Consider the following 20,695-nt stretch of genomic DNA (forward strand, 5'->3'; position numbering starts at 1 on the left):
ACCAGTTTACAGTGTAGAATACCCAGTAATACTGACCTCAGTGTCCCCAGTTTACAGTGTGGAATACCCAGTAATACTGACCTCAGTATCTCCAGTTTACAGTGTGAATCCCCCAGTCCAGCAGAGAGCAGCTTCACTCCTGAATCCTGCAGGTCATTGTCACTCAGGTCCAGCTCTCTCAGGGATGAGGAGTTTGATCTGAGAGCTGAAGCCAGCACCTCACAGCATTTCTCTGTGAGATTACAGCTGTTCAGCCTGCAAAAGAAGTCGTGTTATTATACACACACAGAGACCAGTATAAATCCTACACATCAGTGATCAGAGTGATACAAAATATCCAATCAAACTTTTTTTCAGTATAATAAAAGGCACAGATTATAGTTCAAAGAGAATTCTTGGATTAACACAACACAAAATTAAATCGCCAGTTAGAAAAGTGATTAAATATGGTACATTTTTAATGCTGGCCAATCCTCTGATGCTCATCATGTTCCCTGTCATGAAGAATACAGTGAACATTTTCATTTCAAAGCACAAATATCCTGAAAGGTTTTGTGTGCAGAATCTTCCAGAGCCAGTTTGAATGAGGGAATGAGTGTGAATATGCTCTAAAATCCATTCACACAGGTTAATTAAAATATATCAGTTATCTTGTTGTTTCAATGTCCTTGAAACTCTGTAACCAACTGCAAACCAAATTTTAATGCACTGCTGTTTAATGATCTTAAAGGGCCAGTTACCCTGAGACTCTGTAATATCTGCATAAGTATTTTCATAAAGCTCTGAGCAGCGCTGTGGCTCAGTGATCAGCACTACAGCCGACCATCTAAGGCTTCAGGTTCAGTTCCTGCCTGAGATATATGTATGTGTGTGTGTGTGTGTTTGTGTGTTTATGTGGGATTTGAATGATGTCCAGAGGAGTTTATGCTTTTTAAATGACACCTGAATTCCTGATCCTGTGAGTGGAATCCTAAATTGCTTTACCTGGGAACTTATAAAATCACCAAAACCCTAACTGTTGGACTACCAATCCTATCAGATATGCTTTTAAAAGGAACATTCATTTAAAAGAAATATTTATGAACAGTGATACTTCATTTATCCCCATGGGGAAATTGTCTTTTCACCCTCCCATTCTGCTCCATGAGACACATAGACACACACAGGTGAGAGGAAGTTTGGGGTCACAGCGCAGGGTCGACCAGCATCCAGTGCCCCTGCAGTGATTGGCATTAAGGGATTTGCTCAAGGGCCCAGTGATGACATCACTCTGCCAGCCAGGAGATCTGAACCAGCGTCCTTCCACTCATGGGCACAGAGTCCGAACATTCTGTGATATTCTGGCTCTTGGCTGTTTGTCACACAAAGGAAGGTCATGGAAAACCTGTCACGTTACTACATCACTAACATGACTAACAGTCAATATAAAATCTGGGTTCCAGACTGTCATGGAGAAAAAAAATCCAGCCTTGTGATTAATCCACAGGGGAAATAAATGTTACATTTTCATTATATACTTTAAACAATGTTAATATATAACTGCAGTTGTTGTTATTGGTGGGAAAGTACACATCGGGAACGGAAACGTCACTTTTTTTTTTGTTACTACATCACTACCTTCAGTCATTATAAAGTCTATGGTCCAGATCAGCTACTGCTATAGAAACAGCTGTAGTCAAGATTATCAAAATAATAATATTCATCAGACATTTCAAACAATATTCATGTATTACTGCCAGACCAGACATGATTTCCCATCCCCACGTCACTTACAGAGCCGTCCTGGAGTTCTTGACCACAGGCAGCAGCCTCCAGTGCTCTTTATCTGATCTGAAGAATTTCATCAGATCAAACACATCCAGCTCCTCATCTGACATCAGCATCACAAAGGCCAGAGCTGAGTACTGTGCAGGTGAGAGGTCTTCTGCTGAAAGGCTTCCTGAATTCAGGTATCTTTGTACTTCCTCTACTAGACAATTGTCACCCAGCTCATTCAGACAGTGGAATAGGTTGATGGTCCTTTCTGGAGATAAATTCTCGTGTATTTTCTCCCTGATGTATTTGGCCGTTGTCTGTCCCAGTAGCCTTTTTAAGGATCCTTTAAAAGTGCAATGTGAGCTGATTCTTGTCTGACCCAGTAGTTTTTGTAACAAAGTCTTACTGGAGTCTGTTGAGAGGCCCAGAAGGAAGCGGAGGTAGAGGTCCAAGTGTCCATTCTTGCTCTTTAATGCCTGATCCACTGCAGCCTTCAGCAGGTCAGCTGATGAGTTTGACAGAAACACATATAAAGCAGCGAGATACTCCTGGATGCTCAGATGCACAAAGCAGTACACCTTCTCCTGATACAATCCATATTCCTCCTTAAAGACTTCTGTGCACACTCCAGAGTAAACTGAAGCTTCAGTGACATCAATCTCATTCTCTGTCAGATCTTGCTCATAAAATATGAGATTGCCTTTCTCAAGGTTGTCAAAAGCCAGTTTGCCAAGTTTTAAAAGGAATTTCTTGCTGTATTGCTTAAGTTTGGTTTCATAGTTTTTCATATACTTGTCTTTTTTTAAACTTGCCTGAAAGATCAGGAAGTGTGTGTACATTTCAGTCATCGTCCTTGGAATTTCTCCCTTGTCAGTCTCACTAAAAAGCCTTTCAAGGACACTGGCTGAAATCCAGCAGAACACAGGTATGTGGCACATGATGAAGAGGCTCCTTGATGATTTCACATGTGTGATAATCCTGCTGGCCAGACTCTGATCACTAAATCTCTTCCTGAAGTACTCCTCCTTCTGGGCATCACTGAACCCTCGTATCTCTGTCACCTGGTGGATGCAGTCAGGAGGTATCTGATTGGCTGCTGCTGGCCGGGAGGTTATCCAGAGGAGAGCGGATGGAAGCAGATTCCCCTTCATGAGGTTAGTCAACAGCACATCCAGTGACGTTTTCTCTGTTATATCAAACCAGCCCTCATTGTTCTGAAAATCTAGAGGAAGGCGACACTCATCCAGACCATCAAAGATGAACAAGACTTTGTACTTAAACAGCTCAGTGGATTCAAGTGATTTCAGTTCTGGGACAAAGTGGTGAAGCAGATCAATCAGACTGTACTCATCCTTAATCAAATTCAGGTCCCGGAAAGGAAGAGCAAATATGAAGTGAACATCCTGGTTTGCTTTTCCTTCTGCCCAGTCGAGAATAACTTTCTGCACAGAGACTGTTTTCCCGATACCTGCCACCCCTTTTGTGAGTACAGTTCTGATAGGTGTCACACGCCCATGTAAGGGTTTAAATATATCATTGCACTTGACTGTAGTATCTTCTGTTACCCTTTTCTTGGATGCTGTTTCAATCTGTCTCACTTCATGTTCATCATTGACTCCTCCAGCTCCCCCTTCAGTTATGTAGAGTTCTGTGTAAATCTCACTGAGAAGTGTTGGCTGTCCATCCTTAGCTTTCCCTTCAAATACACACTCAAATTTCTGCTTCAGGTTACTTTTGATTCTGTGCAGATATTGCGACATGAGCTGTCCTGAAAAGTAATGAGAGGAAAATGCATTAATTCTTTCTGTGATTCTGATCAGTATGAGAGGAAGAATATTTTCTCAAGAAGCACCGTAAGATGGAAACACAGGGAGGTCAGATGCCGGACAGTCAGGCACACAAACTGTGGGTAATTTATATAATGACTAAAGACACGTGAGGATCGGCAGGGTTCACGCAAGACACAGGCAAGGGCACACAGGACAATGGGGAACAGCCAAGGATTTACAATAACAAACACAACAGGGCTATGTACATGGCCGGCGAGCATGCTGGGATATGCTAATAGGCCCCCGCTATACGGAAGCCCTCCCACCGGCGCTACAGTGTTAACATTGGGGGGGCGGGTATATCGGGACCAGAGGTGTGACGTCACGTCGCATTATAGGGCCAGTATGGTGGTTTAGTGTGGTGTCTCTCTGCTTACGGGTCTGTGAGAGAGCGTCTGCCAGCAGGGGGCGTGTTTCCTAACTATGTAAGTCAGCAACTGTGCTTTTGGGAAATGCAGCCCAGAGCGGGAGACTGAACCATTTTAACGGAGGGTAGGGGGTCTCTTGGTGAAAACTGTCAGAAAAAAATGTACATTATGTGATGAGTTATATTTATAGTATGTGCTATGTTTTTTGTAAAGCCAGAATTCCAATTCTGTCATAAATCCTCAAAACCAAGATGTCATATTAAAAAAAAAACGTGTGATTCCTTTGACCAGTTTGTCCTGCATTTCTTTGTTCCAAGACCACACATGTATTTGTTTCATCTTCCAAAAAATACTAGCAAATAGCCGACCACCATTTTAAACGTGACATTAATCATAATTAATCACAACCTATTTGTCAGGGTCAGCCCCTGCTGTGGTCCTACCGTGTCCCTTCCCCGTTTGGCCAGCAGGTGTTGCTGGTCATCCCGTCCTTCATGTTAGTCTTTGTTTCTCACCTGTTAGCTGTCTGGTCATGTGGCTCAATGTGTTGAGCATGTGGTTGTCTGTGTACCCTTCTGTCCTGTGTTTGAATCCCACCTCCTGTTTCTGTATTTTGCTCCCTAGTATTTCATTTGAGTTTCTTTAGTTCTTGTGTCTGATTTTGTATTTGGTTTTGTTCCTTGTGCCCCTGCTTGTGTCTTTACCTGTTTAATTCCCTAGTGTTGGTTTATGTTTCCTTGGTTAGTTCTTAGTTTCCCTGTTTTTAGTTCCTTTGAGTTATTAGTTTCACCTGTGCCCCGTTTCCCTGGTCTTTGTTAATTAGTCTCACCTGTCCTGTGTTAGTCTCGTTACCCCTTTAGTATTTTAGTTCCTGCTTCTGTTTAGTTCACCAGTGGTTCATTGTGTTCTGCGTGGGTTGTTGTTGGTTGGTATTGATTGTCTTGGTTTTGAGCCTAGTTTATGTTTATTTGTGATTTGTGGTCTTTATTTATCCCCTTTAGTTTTTGACCCTCGTGGTCCTTTTGGTTTTTGTGTTTGTAGTGTTTTCTGTTTTACTAAATAAACCCCTTTTTGTTCTTGGAGCCGCCAGTGGGTCGTCCGCCCCTTTTTTTTGTGCCTGATGCCTCGCTCCCGTGCCTGAGCCACCCGCATCCATGACACTATTATTGTGATTAACTGGATTATTTTTTAATCGATTGACACCACGATTTTAAAGCCATTTATCTGGGAAGTAAGTTGTCCGGGAGAAAAAACCCTAAAGCATCACTTCAGCCCCCAAACCTCCTCAGGGCACCACAGCCAGTCCATGTGCTCCTAACATTTCACCACCAGCTCACTTCATTCACTAATTAAATTAGTAAAAATGTCAATGAGATATTGATTAGCCATATGACATGTGCTAGTGGTCAAGTAAAAAAATACATGGATATATGATTTCTGCAAATACTGGGGTGATTTTAGGAAAGTTTTTGGATTGGCTCAGACACCAACATGAAGATCCTTCTCTCTGGCTGCCTAAGACTTTAGCACAGTCCTGTACATGTACAGAATGTCATGAGGCTCTTACTCTTCTCCAGCATGTCAGCGAGATCATTTTGCTTCATGGTCCTCAGGATGTACAGTGTGATCTTCAGAGCTCCCTCTCTGCCACAGGTCTTCTGCATCTGACCATCGCTGTCCAGGTCATTGTCCTCCTCCAGCTGAGGCTCAGAGCATTCTGGGTAATTCTGATCTAGGTACGTCACAAACTTCTTCAGCTCATCCTTTAGGAACTTTATGGCTTTTTCTTCTAGAGACTAAAATAAACAGTCACAGTTAATTATTGCTACTTGCACCAAACCTTTTCAAAGTTTTAAATGTGAATCATAGTTTTAAATATATTTCCTTTAACAGGATGAATTTCTTATTATTCAACTGTATAAAATATAAGCTAATTCACATAACAGCTAAGAAAACATATCAGCAACAAATACAGACCTTCAATATGGATGATAAACCCGATTTATCATGTAGATCTGAACTGCATTCTTCAATTTGGTCTCTGTGAATAAGGCAGAAAAGTTAATCTAATTCAATCCTATGCAAATGTATATATTTAGTGCATTTTCACAATATTATATTGTCTCAAAGCGCTTCACATCGTCCCTGCCAAATGCCCTCAGAGAGCCAGCCAGAGGCAACAGTGGGTTTTTTTGAGGGGGGGGGGCAGCATGTGGCTCAGCAGAGTAAGCCTCTGAGCCTGTGATCAGAAGGTCGTCGGTTTATGCCCAGCCTCAGCAGAGTAAGCCTCTGGGCCTGTGATAAGAATGTCGCCAGTTTACGCCCAGCCTCAGCAGAGCAAACCTCTGGGCCTGTGATCAGAAGGTCGCCGGTTTACGCCCAGCCTCAGCAGAGCAAACCTATGGGCCTGTGATCAGAAGGTCGCCGGTTTACGCCCAGCCTCAGCAGAGTAAGCCTCTGGGCCTATGATCATACTTCATTTACAAAAAGTATGCAGATTTAACTCAAAAAAACATCAGGTTAAATAGTAAGACTTTACGTATTACTTATGTATTAATTAACTACAGAGGAAATAAAAAGAAAACATCCATTGATGTGATAACCTGGCCAGTCAGTAGATTCAGGCTCTCAGCTGACTTCACTTTATTGCTGCATGACGTTGCTGAGCTATAAAACTGATCCAGACATTGGCTTTTAAGTATTTGCTGATTTAAATTCAAATGGCGACTTTTTTTGGCTGGACAGTATAGAACACAGACAGAATACAGACAGAACATCTGTTTAAATTCTCAAAGACAACTGCATTTGACAAGTTAAAAAAATATGCATTCATTATAAAGTTTCTTTCCTCATAGCTTGTATGTGTCTCTTTGCCATTTGACTGAGAGCTTGAGTGTTTTAAACAGTGTTTGTTTAAATGCACATTTACCTTTGATCTGTAGGAAAAGGTCCCTCACTGAAGTTGATTCGATGTCCCATTGATCCGTCACTCTTCATGGAAACACAGCTGGGTACAGGGGAATCTGCTCTCTCCATCAGGACACTGTGGACAGTGAGAGGAAACAAACCCTCATGGTATAAATATATTTCATACAATGGGGACGGCATCACACTACAGTTTAGCTTCTGCTCTGCCTTCATGTACTTTGATATGCTGTGAAGCTCTAGACGTAAACAGGCTAGTTTACAGTTAACTTTAATATGAAATAGTCACACCTATAATTTAGATTATTGTAGGTTTAGTATCATTGATAAAAGCTACATCATTAGACGGGTCTTTGGTAGTTTGCTCCTTTTGATATATTTGTTTGTTTGCTTGTTTATTTTTTGTTATGTGGCCATTTTGAATAGGAGGGATGATCTGTTACTCGCGTCTTGTATGAAAGAACTGGCTGATCATGGAAGAAAAAGGTTTATGCCCAGCCTCAGCAGAGTAAGCCTCTGGGCCTGTGATCAGAAGGTTGCCGGTGTATGCCCAGCCTCGGCAGAGGAAGCCTCTGGGCCTGTGATCAGAAGGTTGTTGGTTTATGCCCAGCCTCAGCAGAGGAAGCCTCTGGGCCTGTGATCATAAGGTCATTGGTTTATGCCCAGCCTCAGCAGAGGAAGCCTCTGGGCCTGTGATCAGAAGGTTGCCTGTTTACGCCCGGCCTCAGCAGAGTGAGCCTCTAGGCCTGTGATCAGAAGATTGCCGGTTTACGCCCGGCCTCAGCAGAGTAAACCTATGGGCCTGTGATCAGAAGGTCGCCTGTTTACGCCCGGCCTCAGCAGAGTAAGCCTCTGGGCCTGTGATCAGAAGGTTGTTGGTTTACGCCCAAGCCTCAGCAGAGTAAGCCTCTGGGCCTGTGATCAGAAGGTCGTCGGTTTATGCCCAGCCTCAGCAGAGTAAGCCTCTGGGCCTATGATAAAAATGTCGCCAGTTTACGCCCAGCGTCAGCAGAGTAAGCCTCTGGGCCTGTGATCAGCAGGTCGTCGGTTTATGCCCAGCTTCAGCAGAGTAAGCCTCTGGGCCTGTGATAAGAATGTCGCCAGTATACGCCCAGCCTCAGCAGAGTAAGCCTCTGGGCCTGTGATAAGAATGTCGCCAGTTTACGCCCAGCCTCAGCAGAGTAAGCCTCTGGGCCTGTGATCAGAAGGTCGCCGGTTTACGCCCAGCCTCAGCAGAGTAAGCCTCTGGGCCTATGATCATACTTCATTTACAAAAAGTATGCAGATTTAACTCAAAAAAACATCAGGTTAAATAGTAAGACTTTACGTATTACTTATGTATTAATTAACCACAGAGGAAATAAAAAGAAAACATCCATTGATGTGATAACCTGGCCAGTCAGTAGATTCAGGCTCTCAGCTGACTTCACTTTATTGCTGCATGACGTTGCTGAGCTATAAAACTGATCCAGACATTGGCTTTTAAGTATTTGCTGATTTAAATTCAAATGCCGACTTTTTTTGGCTGGACAGTATAGAACACAGACAGAATACAGACAGAACATCTGTTTAAATTCTCAAAGACAACTGCATTTGACAAGTTAAAAAAATATGCATTCATTATAAAGTTTCTTTCCTCATAGCTTGTATGTGTCTCTTTGCCATTTGACTGAGAGCTTGAGTGTTTTAAACAGTGTTTGTTTAAATGCACATTTACCTTTGATCTGTAGGAAAAGGTCCCTCACTGAAGTTGATTCGATGTCCCATTGATCCGTCACTCTTCATGGAAACACAGCTGGGTACAGGGGAGTCTGCTCTCTCCATCAGGACACTGTGGACAGTGAGAGGAAACAAACCCTCATGGTATAAATATATTTCATACAATGGGGACGGCATCACACTGCAGTTTAGCTTCTGCTCTGCCTTCATGTACTTTGATATGCTGTGAAGCTCTAGACGTAAACAGGCTAGTTTACAGTTAACTTTAATATGAAATAGTCACACCTATAATTTAGATTATTGTAGGTTTAGTATCATTGATAAAAGCTACATCATTAGACGGGTCTTTGGTAGTTTGCTCCTTTTGATATATTTGTTTGTTTGCTTGTTTATTTTTTGTTATGTGGCCATTTTGAATAGGAGGGATGATCTGTTACTCGCGTCTTGTATGAAAGAACTGGCTGATCATGGAAGAAAAAGGTTTATGCCCAGCCTCAGCAGAGTAAGCCTCTGGGCCTGTGATCAGAAGGTTGCCGGTGTATGCCCAGCCTCGGCAGAGGAAGCCTCTGGGCCTGTGATCAGAAGGTTGTTGGTTTATGCCCAGCCTCAGCAGAGGAAGCCTCTGGGCCTGTGATCATAAGGTCATTGGTTTATGCCCAGCCTCAGCAGAGGAAGCCTCTGGGCCTGTGATCAGAAGGTTGCCTGTTTACGCCCGGCCTCAGCAGAGTGAGCCTCTAGGCCTGTGATCAGAAGGTTGCCGGTTTACGCCCGGCCTCAGCAGAGTAAACCTATGGGCCTGTGATCAGAAGGTCGCCTGTTTACGCCCGGCCTCAGCAGAGTAAGCCTCTGGGCCTGTGATCAGAAGGTTGTTGGTTTACGCCCAAGCCTCAGCAGAGTAAGCCTCTGGGCCTGTGATCAGAAGGTCGTCGGTTTATGCCCAGCCTCAGCAGAGTAAGCCTCTGGGCCTATGATAAAAATGTCGCCAGTTTACGGCCAGCGTCAGCAGAGTAAGCCTCTGGGCCTGTGATCAGCAGGTCGTCGGTTTATGCCCAGCTTCAGCAGAGTAAGCCTCTGGGCCTGTGATAAGAATGTCGCCAGTATACGCCCAGCCTCAGCAGAGTAAGCCTCTGGGCCTGTGATCAGAAGGTCGTCGGTTTATGCCCAGCCTCAGCAGAGTAAGCCTCTGGGCCTGTGATAAGAATGTCGCCAGTTTACGCCCAGCCTCAGCAGAGTAAACCTCTGGGCCTGTGATCAGAAGGTCGCCGGTTTACGCCCAGCCTCAGCAGAGCAAGCCTCTGGGCCTGTGATCAGAAGGTCGCCGGTTTACGCCCAGCCTCAGCAGAGTAAGCCTCTGGGCCTATGATCATACTTCATTTACAAAAAGTATGCAGATTTAACTCAAAAAAACATCAGGTTAAATAGTAAGACTTTACGTATTACTTATGTATTAATTAACCACAGAGTAAATAAAAAGAAAACATCCATTGATGTGATAACCTGGCCAGTCAGTAGATTCAGGCTCTCAGCTGACTTCACTTTATTGCTGCATGACGTTGCTGAGATATAAAACTGATCCAGTCATTGGCTTTTAAGTATTTGCTGATTTAAATTCAAATGGCGACTTTTTTTGGCTGGACAGTGTAGAACACAGACAGAATACAGACAGAACATCTCTTTAAATTCTCAAAGACAACTGCATTTGACAAGTTAAAAAATTATGCATTCATTATAAAGATTCTTTCCTCATAGCTTGTATGTCTCTTTGCCATTTGACTGAGAGCTTGAGTGTTTTAAACAGTGTTTGTTTAAATGCACATTTACCTTTGACCTTTAGGAAAAGGTCCCTCACTGAAGGTGATTGGTTGAGCCATTGACCTGTCACTCTTCAGGGAAACACAGCTGGGTACAGGGGAGTCTGCTCTCTCCATCAGGACACTGTGGACAGTGAGAAGAAACAAACCCTCATGGTATAAATATACTTCATACAAGGGGGACGGCATCACACTGCTGTTTAGCTTCTGCTCTGCCTTCATGTACTTTGATATGCTGTGAAGCTCTTGATGTAAACAGGCTAGTTTACAGTTAACTTTAATATGAAATAGTCACACCTATAATTTAGATTATTGTAGGAAAGGTTTAGTATCATTGTTAAAAGCTACATCATTAGACGGGTCTTTGGTAGTTTTCTCCTTTTTATATATTTGTTTGTTTGCTTGTTTATCTTTTGTTATGTGGCCATTTTGTACAGGGGGGATGATCTGTTACTCGCGTCTTGTATAAAAGAACTGGCTAATTGTGTAAGAAAAAGGAGAAGAAAGAAGATGGCGAGGTCTTTTTATTAAGCTACACATATTACAGTGCTGCCCGCTGAGCCAGCCCTAGCTAGGAGCCCAGTTTACTTTATGTTATGGCCTGACTATAGACCCAGAGAGACATGCATGCTAGTGGCTGTAACACTGTTACCTCTCAGGGCTCTTTCTCTTACACCCCACAGGGGGGCGCATTTCAGAAGCAGCTTCCTCCATTTTTGTGCCGATCCAGAACAGATGATTCCTGCTGGGGCCTCTGTGAACATGAAGGGTAAACAGATACATACATAATCAATATCTAGTACTCAGCACTTTTACACCGAATCAGCGCACTGGGTCTCCACTCTGTTACTCTGACACATTTCATATCCGGGCTGCAGACTGACTTTCTCCACTAGTACTGAGAAAGTTACTGAAAATTTTAGGAGCACCAGCACAAAATTCAGGCTCAGCAATTAGATCGACATGCAATGCAACACATCTTAACTGTATTACTGATAAATGCTTTGGCAATAAATATGCAATTTACAGAAATAACAAAAAGACGTTTTACTTTAAAGGAGAAAGACAGAAAAGTGAAGTAGCGCTTAAATCAGTGGCACCGCCGCTCTATATAAGTGTGTCATACATGTTAATTTTATTATTAGTTCAGTCTGTTTACTATAATCTTACCTGGCAATGAAAAATATCTTTATTTTCTTCCAGAATCTTATTCGTGTGTCTTGACAAAATGGCGATTCCAGCTTTAAATCACTTTCATTTTCAGACAGGAAACTATCCACTTCGTGTCAAATGAGGAAGCAGAAATGGGCACGGAATCAGTGGCACGGCGGACCGTTTTAGGGGATTTTATCCATGTGACTTAATAATAAACGAAAAGCGAAAGGGGACAAGCTCCCGCTGCCACCTAATCCTGTCATAACGCACATTCTGCATTATATTTGTGCATATAAAATGCGGTAATTGCAGTGACACTTTAACCATGATTAGATCACCAGCAGGGCTGCACTGGCAGTCTTTGGTCATGACGGCCCACTATGATTATTTATACGATATGCGAAAGCACATGACATACCAGAGGATATATGTGTACGTTGATTTCAAAACTTAAAATAAAGCGCAGCAGCTTACAAGGAAGAGAGTAACCATGTTAAAAAAAATTGATATGCTCTTTCACTACTCAGGGATTCATCTTGGGAGAGATGGCCACAGTGTCACAATTCCCACCTTGAAGTGAAAGTGGATGTCAAAGAAACATAAACATATTCTCATAATGCGTCCATGCATTCGGGTATAGCCCATTCAAGTGTCATGTAGCCTAACTTTTTATACAATTTAGACAGCACAGAATCATTTACCTATTTTAACGCATTTATTTATAGAACCACATACACTCACCTAAAGGATTATTAGGAACACCATACTAATACGGTGTTTGACCCCCTTTCGCCTTCAGAACTGCCTTAATTCTACGTGGCATTGATTCAACAAGGTGCTGAAAGCATTCTTTAGAAATGTTGGCCCATATTGATAGGATAGCATCTTGCAGTTGATGGAGATTTGTGGGATGCACATCCAGGGCACGAAGCTCCCGTTCCACCATATCCCAAAGATGCTCTATTGGGTTGAGATCTGGTGACTGTGGGGGCCATTTTAGTACAGTGAACTCATTGTCATGTTCAAGAAACCAATTTGAAATGATTCGAGCTTTGTGACATGGTGCATTATCCTGCTGGAAGTAGCCATCAGAGGATGGGTACATGGTGGTCATAAAGGGATGGACATGGTCAGAAACAATGCTCATGTAGGCCGTGGCATTTAAACGATGCCCAATTGGCACTAAGGGGCCTAAAGTGTGCCAAGAAAACATCCCCCACACCATTACACCACCACCACCAGCCTGCACAGTGGTAACAAGGCATGATGGATCCATGTTCTCATTCTGTTTACGCCAAATTCTGACTCTACCATTTGAATGTCTCAACAGAAATCGAGACTCATCAGTGCAGGCAACATTTTTCCAGTCTTCAACTGTCCAATTTTGGTGAGCTCATGCAAATTGTAGCCTCTTTTTCCTATTTTTAGTGGAGATGAGTGGTACCCGGTGGGGTCTTCTACTGTTGTAGCCCATCCGCCTCAAGGTTGTGCGTGTTGTGGCTTCACAAATGCTTTGCTGCATACCTCGGTTGTAACGAGTGGTTATTTCAGTCAAAGTTGCTCTTCTATCAGCTTGAATCAGTCGGCCCATTCTGCTCTGACCTCTAGCATCAACAAGGCATTTTCACCTACAGGACTGCCACATACTGGATGTTTTTCCCTTTGCACACCATTCTTTGTAAACCCTAGAAATGGTTGTGCGTGAAAATCCCAGTAACTGAGCAGATTGTGAAATACTCATATCGGCCCGCCTGGCACCAACAACCATGCCACGCTCAAAATTGCTTAAATCACCTTTCTTTCCCATTCTGACATTCAGTTTGGAGTTCAGGAGATTGTCTTGACCAGGACCACACCCCTAAATGCATTGAAGCAACTGCCACGTGATTGGTTGATTAGATAATTGCATTAATGAGAAATTGAACAGGTATTCCTAATAATCCTTTAGGTGAGTGTATTTCCCACATTTTGACATCAGTGATGCAGTGAAGATAGTCTCTATTTCTTGACGCCAACCCTCCCTATTAATCCGGGCTTGGGACCGGAAACTATAGTTGAGCTGGCTTGTTCCCTTAAGTGGCTGGGTTAGGCTAAACTATATACAGTGGTACCTCGGTTCTCTAACTCACTAGAACTCGAATTTCTTGAAAGTTGAACCAGTTTGTACCAGTACCATTTTGACCTAGCACTCGATCTGAATATCAGAAGTCAAACCGTGAACGCTGACCTAATATAAATTGTAAGCGCCAGGAAATGAGTCATACTACAATGCAATTCTTACTCCAATGCCTTCTTCACAGACTGGACGATTAACCAAATAAAGCAGCGCAACGTACATTACAGTAACTAACAATAAATAAACCACTAACTTGCGTGTGTCATGAATCCGGGTGGCTCGGGTGCGGGAACGAGGCATCGCAGGCACAGAAGAAGGGTGGACGACCCACTTGCGGCTCAGGGAACAGAAAGGGTTTATTAAATAAAACAGAAGACACTACAAATTACTAACCAAAAACAAAGGACCACGGGGGGTCAAACACTAAAGGGAATAAATAACAAAAACTAAATAACAAAACTAGGAAGGAAAACAGGATGCAGATCAAACCAAACTAACCAAGACAAGCAACATCACACAGAAACTACAATCAACAACAACCAAAGACACATCAACAAAATAGACATATCAACAGAACACACTAGGGCAGGCACAAGAACAGGAAACAGGTGGAACTAATGAACTCAAGGAACAAAACAGGGAAACTAAGAATTAACCAAGGACACAGGGAAACAGAAACCAACACTAGGGAATTTAAACAGATAAAGACACAAGCAGGGGCACAAGGAACAAAACCAAAACCAACTACAAAATCAGACATAACTAAAGAAACTCAAATGAAACACTAGGGAGCAAAATACAAAAACAGGAGGTGGGATTCAAACACACGACAGAAGGGTACTCAGGACAGAAGGGTATACAGACAACCACATGCTCAACACATTGAGCCACAAGACCAGACAGGTAACAGGGGAAACTCAAAGACAAACATGAAGGACGGGATGACCAGCAATGCCTGCTGGTCAAACGGGGAAGGGACACGGAAGGACCACAGCAGGGGCTGACCCTGACAGCGTGTACTATTAGAGCATTTATGTCATTTATTTAAACTTTATTTTACCAGGTAAATTAACTGAAAACCAGTTCTCACTGCTTTACGTGATATTCGGGAGAAATAGCAGATTATGCATCGGAACTGTCTGGGATACAAACGTCATGCGTGTAACTAAACTCTTCAGCCAATAAGGGCAAAGGTGTGTCGTCACAGAGGCGGTTCCAGTTTGTGCAGCCGGGTGAGATGTCGCAATGTATCTAACCGTAATGCATTGCGTCAGGATCAGAATGCGTTGCTTTAAGCAAGTCGAATGCACCCAATTAGCGGACTCGGGAAACAAACTGAAATGCGGACTTAATACAGAGGACTAAAGACAACAACCAGAAACAGCTGATCACATGGGGATCCCACAATAGGCTAACGAGGGGGCGTGACACACGGAAGGAGCGGACGATAGGGGCAGGACAGGGGTAATGTTGGGATAAGATCTTTATCTTTTTGGAAGCCATTAAGAAAAAATGCTCTTCTTGTTTTATCCTGTTCATTTTGTGTTTAAATGCTAAAAAAAAATTTAGGTGTAATTTTGGGGGGCCGGGAACCAATTAATTGGTTTTCCATTATTTCTTATGGGAAAAATTTGATCAGAACTCGAACTTTTTAGGATTCGATCCGGAGTCCGGAACGGATTAAGTTCGAGAACCGAGGTACCACTATACATATTAACAAAGACTACAATACAACATCCTAAAATATGTAGTCTAACAAAACGAAAGAAGCCTACCTGGCGAAATTGCAAACAAACAAATTAAAAGCTCCACGGCATATAATCGGGCCATATCCAACAAAAAGCAGTTTTTAAGAACGTAGCCTACATGGCGAAATTTAATTACTTTCTGGACCAACATACACAACTATGGGAGGTATTTTCTGCAAAAAATAAAATTAAAATGAAAATGATAAAAAGAAAATACAATCTCCACTTTGCCGTTTACTTCCCAAAGTCTGTGCGTAAAAATCCTGCACAAATTAAAATTAAAAGGAAATAGCACTATTTGCATTTTAATTTTCCACTCGTGTGAGTCAGATGTGAAAAATTGAAAAATAAAATTAAAAACCCTTTTTGTCTTTTCATTTTCCAATTTGACTTTTCATTTCCTACTTTGGCTTTTCATTTTCAAGTTCACTACATGCAAATATATGTTAATGGAAGCGGGGCGGTGGGCGGAGCTACTGATCACTGCTGCGCTTCTCAGTGCGTTTGCCGATTCCTTTCCTCTTGTGTTTCTTTCCCGTGTCGCTCGTGTCGCCCAAACTAATGGCAAAGTCACACGCGGCTTAAAGAATGGATGGATTCATACCCAGGTCATACCCAAATTAATCACACATATTATCTGGCTAAATAAGGCAAGAATTCAACACATAGAATATTGCAAATAAGAGAAACAGCATGAATATCACTGCATGAGTGTTACTTGGTGGGAGACAGAGAGGGAAACCCGGACTGATCCAGAGGAGATCTCCATATGGCTCCTTTTCAGCAAAGATCCCCCATCACTTAAGCTCTCGGAGAAAAATGACCTCCTTAGAGACCTGTGACAAAAGTCCTGACTCAGCTGTGCTGCTTTACTCTTACGATGATTGTACACAGTACAAGGTTTGCTTGCCACTGACTAATCAAAGATGACCTCCTGCCGAAGAATCCCAACATAGATTCACTTCCTAGGAGGGCATGCCTGAACAAGAACTTGGGCGTAGTTAAATTGGTCTTTAATGTATAGATACTGATACCAGCCATAAACCTTGGAGGCAGGATGAGAATCTTACAGACAAGGAGTTCACCACTGCCAGTCTCCATCCTTCACGTCACAACTGTTGCATTGATATCCGCTGTGAGAATCTACTGTAGATTCTGGCAGGAAAACCCAAAACCCAGGCCCTTCCTCACTCCTTTCCTACAAATGGCTTTGGGGGAAACCATTCATGTTGCCACAAGTGTCAAAAGCATCAGAATATATGGCAACGTGTAAGATGTGCCACAACGCCAGCAAAATATACCACTTAGCAGTGGAGAAACTTATTGTCTCTGTAATCACGCTTCTTTCCATAAAAAAATCTGAATTAATAATAATAATAATAATAATAATACATTTTATTTCAGGGCGCCTTTCAAGAACCCAAGGTCACCTTACAAACATAAGAAATAAAAACAATAAATTACAATAAATTACAAAAAAGTAAAAGAGGAAAAGCTATAAACAAGGTTGACTGCAAGTAAATACTGTATTTAAAGCAAGTAGACCATTTTGAACAGATGTGTTTTGAGCTGTGACTTAAATGAGGAAAGGGAATCAGTGTTCCTTAGGACTGGGGGAAGTGAGTTCCAGAGCCGACGGGCGGAGCGACTGAAAGCTCTGTGGCCCATGGTAGTAAGACGGGCAGAGGGAACAATGAGATGAATGGCAGACGATGACCTGAGAGAACGGGAAGGAGTGGCAATATGTAGCAGATCACACAGATAGGGAGGGGCGAGGTTATGGATGCACTTAAATGCAAAGAGTAGGATTTTAAAGTGTATCCTAGCTTCTATGGGCAACCAGTGGAGTTGTTGGAGAACTGGTGTGATATGATCTCTTAACGGAGTCCGAGTTATGACCCGAGCTGCAGAGTTCTGTAAAATTTGAAGCTTATGGAGAGATTTGTTGGGAAGGCCAAATAGGAGAGAGTTACAGTAGTCGATACGGGAAGTGATGAGACTATGCACAAGGATGGCGGCAGCATGGGGAGTAAGGAAGGGACGGAGCCGGTTAATGTTACGTAGGTGAAAATATGCAGACCGGGTGATGTAATTAATGTGGGATTGAAAAGAGAGTGTACTGTCCAATAAGACACCTAGACTCTTTACCTGATGGGAAGGTTGGATAAGGGAATTATCTATGTCAATAGGAAAACTATGGGATTTTGTTAGAGTGGAAGTTGTACCAATGAGCAAAACTTCAGTCTTATTACTGTTAAGTTTTAGAAAATTGGAGGAGAACCATAATCGAATCTCCATAAGGCAGTTAGAGAGGGAGATGGGGGGAAGAGATGAATTGGGTTTTGAAGAGATGTAAAGCTGGGTTTCATCTGCATAACAATGAAAATTTATGTTATATTTCCTGAATAAATGGCCAAGAGGGAGCATGTATATGACGAATAAAAGTGGCCCCCATACTGAACCCTGGGGAACACCTGCAGAAACAGGAAACAATCTTGAGGAGTGAGATTTAAATTGAACAAACTGAGTGCGGTCTGAGAAATATGAGGTGAACCAGGTGAGAGGGATATGACTAATGCCAAAATATACTGAAATTATACTGAAAGTTATCAGTGATAGAATCTGTTGAGCCTCCAGCATTATCTTCTGTAGCTGGCTGAATGCTTTGACTTTCTGTAAGAATATGGAACTGCTCAATCAGTGTACATGCAAACAATTCTAGTAGAACATGGAAAAAAAATAAACTGAATATACTGCTGACACTGCAAAATGCATGAAAATACTTGAAAAATACCATTCAGTCTTGGTGTGCTCAAGGCAGAATCCTCTGTATCACTCTCAGGTTCAGCTCCATTACAATTCTTGTATTTTGTTTGGTTACTCATGGTTATGGTTAGGGCAGGGTAGGGGTTAAGGTTGTCATAGTTAGCGTTAGCATTTTTCCCATTGAAATGAATGAGCGGTCCCCATAAGGATATGCTTACCCTACATGTGTGTGTGCGTGCGTGTGTGTGTGTTTTTTTATTGATTTGACTTTGGAAAAGGGCCAAGGAAACACTTCAACATTCCGACACTGTTACATCTGCATATCCAACAGTATGTGTTCATCAAATTGAAAAGACAACATCAAGTCGGTACGATCCCTCCAGGGTCTGGGGAAATAGCTGATGTTTCTGTTTACATGTATGTGTGGATATACATTGGAAATCATTTTTGAAAATAGATTTCAAATAGTAACAGACTATAACTGCAGGCAAACACTGCATTTACAGGAAAGAAACTGAGAAGTATTGTGAAAGCAGAAGCAAAACCTCTCTGCTTTGTTCCTCCCTCATTCCAAGAACTCAGCTGGATATCACAGATTCTTTATGACTACGATGGATCACAGATTATATCTAATAATCTCACATCTAATAATAAATAACAATATATGATAAATTTGTATAATAAATACTTATTATACATTATATGAGTAAATATCTTTTATACTATTGTACTGCACAACAGTTCCATCCATCCATCCATCCATCATCTTCCGCTTGTCCGGGGTTCGGGTCGCAGGGGTAGCAGCTTCAGTAGAGGCACCCAGGCCTCCCTCTCCCCAGCCAACCCCACCAGCTCCTCGGGGGGGACACCGAGGCGTTCCCAGGCCAGCCGAGAGATATAATCCCTCCAGTGAGTCCTGGGCCTGCCTCGGGGCCTCCTCCCTGTAGGACAGGCACGGAAAACCTCTCCGGGTAGCCGCCCAGGAGGCATCCGCACCAGATGTCCAAACCACCTCAACTGGCTCCTTTCGACGTGAAGAAGCAGCGGTTCTACTCCGAGGCCCTCCCGGATATCCGAACTTCTCACCCTATCCCTAAGGGAGAGCCCAGACACCCTGCGGAGAAACCTCATTTCGGCCGCTTGTATTCGCGATCTCGTTCTTTCGATCATTACCCATAGCTCATGACCATAGGTGAGGGTAGGGACAAAGATGGACCAATAGATCGAGAGTTTGGCTTTTTGGCTCAGTTCTTTCTTAGCCACGACGGACCGGTTAAGCACCTGCAGAACTGCAGACGCCGCTCCGATCCGTCTATCCAACTCCCGATCCCGCCTACCCTCACTCGTGAACAAGACCCCGAGATACTTAAACTCCTCCACTTGAGGCAGTACGTCTTCCCCAACCCGAAGAGGGCAAACCACCCATTTCCGGCTGAGAACCATGGTCTCGGACTTGGAGGTGCTAATCCTCATCCCTGCCGCTTCGCACTCGGCTGCGAACCGCCCCAGTGCCTGCTGGAGATCCCCAGCAGATGAAGCCAACAGGACGACATCGTCTGCAAAAAGCAGCGAGGCAATCCTGAGGTCACCAAACTGGACACCCTCGACGCCTTGGCTGCGCCTAGAAATCCTGTCCATAAATATGATAAACAGGACCGATGACAAAGGGCAGCCCTGGCGGAGCCCAACACGCACCTGGAACACGTCCGACTTATTGCCGGCAATGCGGACCAAGCTTCTGCTCCGTTCGTACAGGGACTGGATCGCCCACAACAGTGGACCTCGGACCCCATACTCTCAAAGCACCCCCCACAGAACACCTCGGGGAACCCGGTCGTAAGCCTTTTCCAAATCCACAAAACACATGTAGACTGGATAGGCAAACTCCCAGGCCCCCTCCAGTACCCCTGCAAGGGTATTAAGCTGGCCCAGTGTTCCACGACCAGGACGAAAACCGCATTGTTCCACTTGAATCCGAGATTCGACTATCGATCTCACCCTCCTCTCCAGTACCCTGGAATAGACCTTCCCAGGGAGGCTGAGAAGTGTGATCCCCCTGTAGTTGGAACACACCCTCCGTTCCCCTTTCTTAAATAAGGGGACCACCACCCCGGTCTGCCAATCCAGCGGCACGGTCCCTAACCTCCACGCACTGTTGAGAAGGCGTGTCAGCCACGACAGCCCCACAACATCTAGAGCCTTCAGGTACTCCGGGCGGATCTCGTCCACCCCCGGGGCCCGGCCACCACGGAGTTGTTTAACCGCCGCGGCCACCTCAGCCTCAGTGATGGGCAAGCCCCCCCTAGCACCCTCGGGCTCTGCGCCCTCAGATGTCTCAAAGGCAGTATGCGTAGATGCATCGGAGGCAGGGTTGAGGAGGTCCTCAAAGTATTCCTTCCACCTCCGGATGATGTCCCCAGGTGAGGTCAACAGCCCCCCCCCCCCCACTATAAATAGTAGGAACTAGGAGCTGCTTCCCCCTCCTGATACTCCGTATGGTTTG

At 43.6% G+C, this 20,695-nt stretch overlaps 2 protein-coding genes across 2 annotated transcripts in view; both read right to left on the reverse strand.

The window, feature by feature from the left end:
- Positions 1-20,695, reverse strand: part of LOC140588728 (uncharacterized) — a 462,332-nt gene that overhangs the window by 392,111 nt on the left and 49,526 nt on the right. Inside the window, exons 8-10 of the mRNA XM_072710663.1 lie at positions 10,418-10,531; positions 8,595-8,708; positions 6,882-6,995 (exon numbers count right to left, since the gene is read on the reverse strand). Of these exons, the coding sequence (XP_072566764.1) occupies positions 6,882-6,995; positions 8,595-8,708; positions 10,418-10,531 (342 nt within the window). The remainder of the gene's footprint in view (positions 1-6,881; positions 6,996-8,594; positions 8,709-10,417; positions 10,532-20,695) is intronic.
- LOC140588729 (NLR family CARD domain-containing protein 3-like) overlaps positions 1-20,695 on the reverse strand; it is a 300,771-nt gene that overhangs the window by 93,581 nt on the left and 186,495 nt on the right. Inside the window, exon 6 of the mRNA XM_072710669.1 lies at positions 82-255. Within this exon, the coding sequence (XP_072566770.1) occupies positions 82-255 (174 nt within the window). The remainder of the gene's footprint in view (positions 1-81; positions 256-20,695) is intronic.

The sequence above is a fragment of the Paramormyrops kingsleyae genome, chromosome 4 (genome assembly GCF_048594095.1).
Source record: "Paramormyrops kingsleyae isolate MSU_618 chromosome 4, PKINGS_0.4, whole genome shotgun sequence".
NCBI classification, from domain to species: domain Eukaryota; kingdom Metazoa; phylum Chordata; class Actinopteri; order Osteoglossiformes; family Mormyridae; genus Paramormyrops; species Paramormyrops kingsleyae.